At 35.2% G+C, this 11,198-nt stretch overlaps 1 protein-coding gene across 1 annotated transcript in view; it reads left to right on the forward strand.

Annotated features, from left to right (window-relative positions):
• Window positions 1–5,049, forward strand: part of LOC111085506 — a 33,045-nt gene extending 27,996 nt beyond the window's left edge. The window contains exon 7 of the mRNA XM_022384397.1: window positions 1,935–5,049. Coding sequence (XP_022240105.1) covers window positions 1,935–5,049 — 3,115 coding nt within the window. The remainder of the gene's footprint in view (window positions 1–1,934) is intronic.
• The last annotated feature ends 6,149 nt before the right edge of the window (window positions 5,050–11,198 follow it).

An 11,198-nucleotide genomic window follows, 5' to 3' on the forward strand; every position in this document is an offset into this window, starting at 1 on the left:
TGTATCGCTGAAGATCCTCGGAAAGAATTTCTACTGGAAACAAACAAACAAGCAGATATGTAACAATATTCTAGAAAAAAAAAAGTGTGCTGACTCTTTGTTCGAAACAAAGCTATCTGTGCTGTACCCAACACAGGTATCGAAACATAACTTTTAGCGTTATAAGCCTTCAGATTTACCGCTGAGCTACTGAAGGGAGAGGGGAGGGAAGGGCTAAAAGAAGAGCACAATATTGAAATAATATTGCCAACTCAACGCCATTTTGTTGTCGGCCTGTTGCTTTAATTCTTGATTGATATGTATGTCAAGTATACAATTTGTATTTTAAATCGACGGAAAATTCAAGTTATTTAGTAGGTAAAGCAAGGATTGTAGCCAAATATTACCCCTTAACAAATATTTCAACATGATTAACTAAAATGAAATATAAATGTTTTATTATAAATGCTCACTTAGTTTTTCGTTGTTTGGTGAAAAAAGATCGAACTTGAACTATAGGAGTTTCTGTAGTTATTTATCATTACCATACTTTGTACATCAGAATCTTGTAATCTATATACATTAAATACTAGAAAATGAATTGTTCTGTTTCTAGTTGTGGCGAACGTTGAAAATTATTGAAACTCGAGTCTGCAAACAAGAAAATTTCAGACCTTGTTGCTTGTCTACTTAGAGAAATTTGTTTAACAATTTTGTTCACAAACTTTTTACTGGCAATGAAACTACAACACCTTAGTCAGTAGATATGATTAGTTTGATTTCTTTGTTGTTGAGCGCAAAGCTACACAATGTGTTATCTGTGCTGTGCCCACCACAGGCATCGAAATCCGGTTTTTAAGCGAAAAAAAACCCTTTAAACTTACCGCTGAGTCACTAGAGGAAGAGGAGGGGGGAGAGATATGAATTGGTAAAACTGCGCAAAGTTTCCATTGTTATATCCTGTTATACAGAGGGTTAAATACATCATATTAAAACGGTTTTGAAAACGCCAATCAGAAAGTCACGTGACAACCACAGTTGATGTAAAGTAGTGGTGGAACTGCGTCAAAATTATGTTTTGACATTGTTGAACCAACCTGGAACACCAGAGCCATCCAGAATGAGATCTGAAACAGGTCATATCCCAGATATGGTAAGATATGTGCGACGTCTTGTAACAAGTGAGAATCCACGAACACAAATCTCATGAGAAAAGCCATCCACGTGTCCCAAGTAATATAAACAAAAAAAATCTCTGTCTAGATTCGAAAAATTACACTACATATCTTTTCAACTGTCGCATACTTCAAGCAGATGGAAAATAGAACGGGTATTCATGTACCTTATAAAGACGTACCTGCGAAGTCATCGATTGGACTAGATGGCTTTTGGAAATCCTGCAGATGTACCTTCGACATGGCAGCCTTACAACAAAGCCTTTTGCAATAGAAATTACATTGCAGAGATATTGTCAAGATGATCAGTCATCAGATAAGCCATGATCAGACGTATCCACATGGACTGTAACGACGTGGTGAGGCTCCAAACGGGTTTTCATATAACGTATTTAAACTCTGCAATAGAAAATGTTATTATTATTTACCAAATTCCTTTTTTTGTTCCTTAAAATATTTCTTTACGAACATAATTTTCTTACAAATATTAAAAAGAAGTAACTCATTACATGTTGTGAGATTGTATTGCATTTCTAATATTTTATTGCTAATTCGTTATATATTATTAATGAAAACCCTACCCATTTAATGAGCAAAAGTCATGAAAAATAAATAGCTATTAGTACCAAATTGAATTTGTTGCCTATCATAAAATTAGTAAAATATTCCGATAAAATTATAAAACCATGCAAAAGCTCGATATATTATCATATACCAATGGTCTATATTCCTTACACTTAAATGATTCAGTTTTCTATTTCTTTATTTTGGTATTTTTAGGGGAAAACAACGAGGAAGTGCCTCTGTAAAAACAACTGAAGACGAAAAGTTTTTTAAAAGTATACAAGAGAATGAAGAAGGAGTTACAGCAGCATCTCTGGTGAAAAATATTAAACTTTATTGCAGTACTGAAGCTGAATCTGTACAAAGTAAACAATATGCAGGAGCTGTGACACCAAGATGGACGACTTCACCATTTACTTCTCGAGTACCCACAAGGATATCTGTAGAGTTAACCAAAAAAAATGATACAAGAACATCTATAAAGAAGACCAAATCATCCTCAAGATCTCGAGTTCCCGTTCCTATCGTTCTATTGAAGCGCCCGTTGTCTCGTATTGGTAGATCCAGTTGCGTCCAGGGCAAAGGTAGGCCTAATTCTGGTCAGTGTAGGGTTAACTCTGGCCGAAGTAGACATATTTCTGGCAAAAGTAGGCCTAACTCTGGTCGAAGTAGACTTATTTCTGGACAAAAAAAGTCTCAATTCACCCGCAAGAAGGAAAATTATCACAATTTCGTTGAAAATGTCTACAAATCAACTAATTCTTCAGGATTGCCTAGACTAGTGGGACTGGTTCAGAAAATGAATCCATTTATCAGTGCAGATGGCACCTCTGAAGAAATAAGAAGTGTCTTGGCTACCCAATCATCTGTTTTGCAGTTTAGAAAGCAGAAAGGATTTACAACAGCCAATAAGCAAACTAGCCGTTCGACTATACAAAACAAAAATAGTGAGGTATGTTCTGCAAAGAACCAGTTAGTCCAATATTCAAATACTGAAACAACTGCACTTCCCAAGAGGAGTAGTAAAATACCAAAAGCGCGACGTGGTAATATAATGTCGAAAAAAGCAAGTTTTACCATTTCCCGTGAAAATGAAAGAGAAACACAATGCTGGCGACGTTTTCAAGATTCCTGGAGACAGTTCTTCGAGACTAAAAACTTCCAAGATAGACCGTGGCCCGTAAATTTGACAAGAGCAATCCAACAAGAAGGTAACGAAAGTAAGAATTTCCATTCCACCAATAACATACCTGAACTGAACAAACATAAAGAACATTTAATAAACAGTAATGTCAATCATTTCTTGACCGAGATTACTGATAGGAAATGGGAGGACGTATCTTCTAGCCATACCCAACTTTCTGTGAAGAATGCCCTATTGAAGAAAGGTTACAGTTTACCTATCTCAGCAACTGGTGATGATTCCAAAAGCGTCCAGCAAGCGGAGAGTGCGACAGTGGTAAACGTAGCAACTCTATCTGCCGATAGCAATATTAAGAATGATATCCAAAAACAAAATAAAGAAAAAGAACGAAATGGTTGTTACTTTAAAATAACGAAAAATGTAACAAAGAAAGGGCTAAAGAAATGTAACAGAAACAGGGAAGTAAGAGAACAACAAAAGTATTGTCTTGAAAGCCATACTGACAATCAAATTAACCAAATTTCTGATAAAACAGGTGGTTCTGCTAGAAGAAGCAGTTTGCACAAGGCATCCAGTAGCAATAGGACATTGAAAACAGAAGGAAATGTAGAATATATTAACGGTATTAGAACTTTCACAACAGTCAGGGACTTGGGAGGGGAAAAGAACACATGGAGACGAACCGATAATGCTGTAACAAGTGAAGATAACAAAGAGGGAAGCTATCATCAGAATTGGAAGGGCCAAAAAAATGAATCGACTGTGGAAGCAAGAATCACTCATGATAATGGTGTGGAATATTACGATAATGGAGCATTAAAAATTATAACATCTCCTTTTATTGATGATATTACAGAAGTGGAAGAAAGGATAAGTGGAGTTAAAAAACATCACAGTTTTAATTTGATTGTAACCGAGGAAATAAAAGAAAACAAATTAGCTCGGCGTCATTCAAACAGAGACAAAACACGAAGATACAGTTCTAAAGATCAGATTGACAGCCAAAGTAGTCAAGTTTTGATTACCAAAACTGGTGCTACTGGTAACAAATGTACTTCTAGGCAATCCACTCTTGATGTGTTTGTGAAGAAAACAGGACCAACAATGGAAAAGAAAACTCGTGGCAGAATACAAGTTAAAGACAAGTACAACGTTCAATGGAATGAATCGCGTGAGCTAATTGATTACGACATGATGGGTCAGAACAATAACCTGGAAAACGTGTGTCATGATATGAAAGATACAGATGAAATACCACGAGCAGATGCAAAGATATTGTATGGTATCAGTTTGATTCCAAAACCAACAAGTGACCCGAAAGGGGTAAAGGAAGATCAGAGCAGTGAAAAAAAGATAAGCATAGCAAATACGCCTATCAATCATGATATTTCAAATATTCAAGAGAAAGAAAAGGGAGGAAAAGAACGAAATAGGCTTAACATACAATTCACATTAGAAAATAAAAGAAAAGAATTCACGCAATATAATTTAGGTGGAGACAGAAGAATAATAGAAGGGCAAAATTATGATTTTGAGGGTGTGTCAGACGGGCATACCAGTGAGGCTTTGGGTAGAACAAGTGGCACTACTACGAGTAATAGTTCCTGTTGGGATTCCACCGATAAAACATCCACAAAAGCAATCAGAGTGGAGAACGCAGAATCTCGTGGTGATAATAAAAGTCATTCAGTAAACAGAGAGTGTAGTAACTGGGAAGAATTAGACGAACAGGTATATCAGAAAGTACTAAGTAAAGAAGACAATCGGGAAAGTGGGGATGGTCAAGAAAACAAAGGCAGTGAAGAGAGAATTGAATATAATACCTGCCCATCAAGAATTGCAAAAAACTGTCAATGGGATATGTACGAAAAAGTTTATGATACCAAAAGTCAAACCGAAGAAAAAGGCAAAGAGAGCAGAGAAACAAGAGCTTATGCCAGTCGCATGATATCAAATAACTCGGTAAATCGCAATGGAGAAAAAGCACGTAAAACTATTAGAAGACCTACAAGTTTTCAGTTGAGAAGATCTCGATCTGACAGTAGCAGTTTAGCAAGTGGAAGACGAAGACAGGTCAGGATAGACGCTGGAACGTATCGTGGTAAAGTAGAAACTGTGTCAAGTTTTGACCTGAAGGAAGATAACGATTTGGAAACTCGATGTAAGATCAAACTCAATAAAAATTAAAAAGTTTAACACGGTTTAACACCAAGTAGAATATAAATAACTATGAAATATAAAGTTTAATATACTTTAGTTTCTAAACTTAAAGCACCAAATATCCAACTAATAAAATATTTACTTTTCTGTTAGTTTTACAGAACAGTTTCTTAAGAAACTTCGTTTTGTTACGTCTTAACACAAGATAACGAAACTGTATCATAATATCTTATGTGTTTATTATGCAAGACGTTTCAAAGTACTAGAGATTCCCTTTTGTTACGTCTTAACACAAGATAACGAAACTGTATCATAATATCTTATGTGTTTATTATATACTGCCTAGTTATGCAAGACGTTTCAAAGTACTAGAGATTCCCTTTTGTTACGTCTTAACACAAGATAACGAAACTGCATCATAATATATTATGTGTTTATTATATACTGCTCAGTTATGCAAGACGTTTTAAAATACTAGAGATTCCCTTTTGTTACGTCTTAACACAAGATAACGAAACTGTATCATAATATCTTATGTGTATATTATACACTGCCCAGTTATGCCAAACGTTTCAACGTACTAGAGACTGCCTTTAGTTACGTCTTAACACAAGATAATGACATTGCACTACATCTTCTGCATTATACACTGTCCTATTATGCACAACGTTTCAAGACACCCCAAAATACTTGCATATTCATTCTAAATGAAGATGTATATAATAATTTACTAAAAATAATGAAAAAAAAAATATTCAGTATCTTATTTTCCACCGTATAGTACTAAAATGTAGTGTCGATGCTAACTAATATGCAGTTTTTTAGCCCACTGCATAAAGACTACACCGCAAACCCTTTCAGACTTCGGACCTATACACCAGTGAGCTAGCTATAACGTATAATTATTGTTACTGGCTATTATTCACTCTTGGCTTGAAAAGGGAATTTAACAATAAACATACTCTAAAGTCAAGAACGTCTGTCATCTTTATGCTATACACTTTAATGTTGCACTTTAAGCTAAAAAATCAAATGTACGTCAATTCAAAATTCTATCATATATTACTACAATACTGTTACTCGGCCATCATATATAAATCATTTTATAAATATCTTATTCGTATATATTTTGATTACTTAAGTCCGAGTAATTTGGGCCCGGCATGGCCAGGTGGTTAGGGCACTTAACTCGCAATCTGAGGGTCGCGGGTTCGAATCCCTGTCCCACCAAACATGCTCGCCTATTCAGCCGTGGGAGCGTTATAATGTGACGGTCAATCCCACTATTCGTTGGTAAAAGAGTAGCCCAAGAGTTGGTGATGGGTGATGATGTAGCTGCCTTCCTTCTAGTCTTACACTGCTAAATTAGGGACAGCTAGCGAAGTTAGCCCTCGTGTAGCTTTGCGCGAAATTCAAAAACAAACTAACAAACTAAGTACTTTGCATTTGTTAGAAGGCTAATTTCAAAAGCTTAAACAATGTATCAACGTGCATTTCAAAAATAGTAATAATATTCTTTACTAGCGCAATTGCAGTCCTTGTTTTAGCGCAAAGTTACGCAATGGACTTTCCCCGCTCTGTCCTTTGCCGGGAATCGAACCTCGGAATTTTGAGTCGTAAGCTCTTTTTTTTTTTATTAGAGTAGTCATAATATTATACTAACGCTGTATATCTACTTAATTTTGCTAAAGTCGTATCCACAATGGAGCGGCAAATGTTCTAAGAGTGACTGCATTGAATCGGAGCATCCATACCAGCCGCGGACAGCGGGAACGGCGCTGCTGAAATAGAACCTGTTTCTAATTTTTCTCACGGCTCGAATGAAACTTACTGTTCAGAAGCAAGGTTAACACCCTTGAAACAGCTCAAAACACGGAAGGACGTGAAACATGGACAATGAGAAATTGATTTATGAAGTGCAGCGGTATCTTTTACTGTACAACTACAAACTAAGTAGATATTAAACTGAATATCGCATGCGTTCTTGGAATCTCTAAAAGCTCGGTTTTTTATGATAAAAACCAGTATGTCATATGGCTTCATAGTCACCAGGATCTTTTAAACAGGGTTTTAATGTTGCCCTTAAACTGAGAGGCATTAGAATGTAAATTAAACGTTACATCTTTGCTAAATTAGATATTGTTGCATAATTACCGTGCGCATCAATAATGATAATGTAATAATAAAAAGTTAATAAACTAAAGGATAAAATAATAGATTTGTACATAATGACAGAGATGAGAGTTGATTCAATAATAAAACAGGGTAGGTTATCACCAGTGTGATATAGGAAGGAATGCATGGAATCATCCAGAGATATACCAGAGCTTGAAATGTGTAAAATTATCAAGTGGAAATCAATTTCACATGAGGCGTAGGGTCCGGGGGACGACAAAACTTACATTGTATAAACTGAAGTTTTGTATACGATTACACTGTATTCTGGATATGGTTATAGTATGTATCTTTCTAAAGGCTTTGACGTTTCGAAATGTTTGCAAAAAAGTTGACGACACTCTCCTATTTTGATTATTTGATGACGTCACAATGTATATTGACACAGAAAAGCAACTGAAATGTAGAAGAATGACATGTCGCAAAGTAGGCCTGCATAAACGATATGAATTGGTGAGATTGTGATGAGTTATTATTAAATTTACATATGTCCTTGGACATTCTACAACAGGAACGTTTTCATAGAAAATTCTAACAACAGGAGCGTTTTCACAACAATTTCTTACAACAGAAACGACGCTCCAGTTTGCTCCTCCTCAGCTCCAGCCCTGAGATATACACGCTGGGTCATGTGATTGTTCCTAGCGTGTTAGGTTGCTTGAAGATCATATCCGGTGTAGAAGGTGCACTGAGCCGTATTTATATATATTTTAATTAGAGAGACTATTAGCTGTTCAACGTAAGTAAATTGTTGTGCCTGTGCTATCGCCATCTTGTCGGAGGTATCGTCCTTGTACAAGAATAATATATTACATAATCGTACGAGACAAATTTGCGCATTTTACAATTCAGTATCCCAGGATTTTTGCAAAATAACACTGATAATTTTCAATTACAAATTATAAAAGTATAGCGTAGGCCTAATGTCGAGGTGTCAGGACAACGTCACAAATATTTGCAATAGTGAACAATAACATTCAGAGAGGCAGAGAGCACCTGTATAATATGGATCAATTAGACGTAATGCCTATAGATGATGTTCTCAAACTTACTACTATGTTATCTGGGAGCATGAAGTTTTGATATTCACCGAGTACATTATTTAATTCAGTTTTCACTTCACACACTATTTCTAAATTATAATAGTAAATAAAAAAATATCGATCATTTATTTAGCCCCACGTACAGATTTATCAATAAAACACATAAACACCAAAGCCGAGTATAATTAACAAATTGTTTATTAATGCAAACATGAAATGAATTTGTAGCATATTTAGCTGTTCATATACAGGTGGTTCATATACAATAAAAGTAACAACAAAAAGAAACACTCAGTATCAATAGAACTACAGAAAAGTTGATATTGTCAGAAATGTTCTATACACTATACATTAAAAGTAATCTTGCATTACAACCCCCCCCCCCCAGTGGCACAACGGTATATCTGCGGACTTACAACGCTAGAAACCGGGTTTCGATACCTGTGGTGGGCAAAGCACAGATAGCCATTGTGTAGCTTTGTGCATAATTAAAAACAAACAAATAAACAAGCATTAAAATTATACAAAGAAAGAAGTGTTTATAAAAAAAAAAGGTCAAATAAAATTGAGAACTAAGTGTCTGATAATTAAGAGACATTCATTTTCTGCTGACTCACTGTATATGTCTGAGACCTAATCCATTACTCAAACTAACTCCTTCTTGTTCATGGATTTCACAAAGTTTTTGCAAGTACCTTTATTCAATTTTTCTATCTTGCTCTGTGAATCATGTTAAATCTGATAGGGCATTTCTGCATACTTTTAACATATTACATGAATTTATCATGCCATAAATATTACACCCTTTCTGATGACGAAAAAATAACCAATCAGTACTTTTCACAGTATTTCCAAAATCACAGCCCAAGTTTTTTTTATCTTGGAAATATTTCCTGAAGCGCCATCACATATAACACCCTATGTACAGATACTTGCTTTATCAAAAAAAGTTAACGATGTTCAAACAAGTTCACTTAAAAATCTCATTATATACTTTATCAACAAAGAAGTGAGCAATATATGTCTTGGATCTCTCTACACAACCAACAATTAGAAAGACAAGTGTTTCTGAAGTAAGCTTCTCCATTTGTAGGCACAGTTTATAAAACCAAAGCCATGGAATCAATTACTAAAGTACAATCATTCATATATGGTTTTACTATTAGGTTTTTCTTTAACTGCTCAAACTTTTCTAAAAAAAACCGGTTCACACTAAACAGAAGTACTCCAAGGACGTAATCGTGAAGGATGAAGTAGTTCAAACATCTGACGCTAAAATCTCTGTTTATCAGAGTATTCTGTATCATGAGTCCCATGTGCGCAGTATTGGAAGTAATTGTGGAAACGGTGAGGAAAAATGGTGTAAAAGACAAATAACATAGGAATGCCACACCTTTATCGTATGAAAATTAACTACATCAGAGTAAAGTCACATATTGATAACATAAACTGTGAGTGGTTGTCATTTAGCCAATCAGAAAGTGCTCTTCACTACTATAAGGCCTATAAAAGTACAAAAAAAAGGCTCATTCTATTCCCATTGACTACTATAAGGCCTATAAAAGTACAAACAGGCTAATGTGCATTCAGTCACGACAAGCATGTAGAAATCAAAGTTTTATATAGTCAACGATACTTCAAGTGTAAAACTGCGTCAAAATTCCGTGTTCCTGAGGTCGAGGTAGAAAACAGCAACTCTCCAAATATTCTTTATGGGATAGACGATGGTCGAGTGTAGATCTTTCCAATGACCCTGCTGTAAATAAATCATTCGAAAATATCAAAAATTCACTATTCATAAGCAATACTGATGAAGAGTTTGCTGGATATTTAGATAATTAAATCTTTTTCTTTTTTTTGTTCACAACAACAGTGTTTTTTTGCTCTTTACCTCGCTGTTTTACTGAAAAGTTTTTCTTCTTATGTAAATTTGGCTTAATATGTTGCATGTATGATATTTTCATTGAAAAAAATTTTCTTGATATGCAGATTTCATGTTTTATGTTCAATGTTATTTGGAGTAAACATTAAATGCTTTGATAACAGTAAGATGGTTCTTCTCAAACTGGGATTCATAAGAATTTCTCAGGGAATTTCAGTACATGTAAAAAATTTTCTCTTTTAAACCTTTTCTGACACGGAACAAAGCAATGTTTTTCAGTTTTAATTTTATTTATTGCAATAACCTTATTTAAGCTTGAGATTTTTAAAAATAACATACAATGAAAGTACGTTGCCTCAAGGTGACTATTATTTAAAATTTATGTTAAATCACAAGATGGGAATCCTAAGCCAGGGTGTCTAAAGTCTTGAGGAGCCCCAAGCTAAAATGTTTGGGAATTCCTACAGTAAGAAAACATAAAATGATTTCAATGGACGCGTAGCTTCTCGAAAACCGCTGATGAAAAGAGGTAATCAAGCCAAAAGATTGAAATGGGTATTGGGCCACAAACAGTGTAAAACTTAAGACATATGCTGGTTACAGATAAATCCAAATTCGAATTGTTTGACAACAACCAATGGCAGTTTGTTTGACGGCAGAGAGGAAAATGGTATCATGGTTAACTTGTATACCGTCTAAAGCGAAGCATGATGTGGGTTGAGTTTTGGGATGCATACAAGCTACATAAAATTGATGCCACCCTGACCGCTCAAAAGTACAGGCATATTATGATCTATCGTGCCCCTCCCTCAGAACCACGACTCGCTGAGCAAGGATTCACCTTTCAGTAAGACAATGATCTCAAGAATGCAAAAATTTGGTAAAATAATATCTTGATGGCAAAGACACTGATGGAACCCTTACAACCATACATTATCCTACACAATTTCACAAAGACCCGATATGAGCATTTTTGAGGCTGTAGTGGCTTCAGTAACAGTATTAACAATATTTGAACAATTTTCCACAATCGTGCAATGATAAACTGTATGTCAGCATAAAAACAAGGTGTAGTG

Source organism: Limulus polyphemus, unplaced genomic scaffold (genome assembly GCF_000517525.1).
Source record: "Limulus polyphemus unplaced genomic scaffold, Limulus_polyphemus-2.1.2 Scaffold434, whole genome shotgun sequence".
Classification (NCBI taxonomy): Eukaryota; Metazoa; Arthropoda; class Merostomata; order Xiphosura; family Limulidae; genus Limulus; species Limulus polyphemus.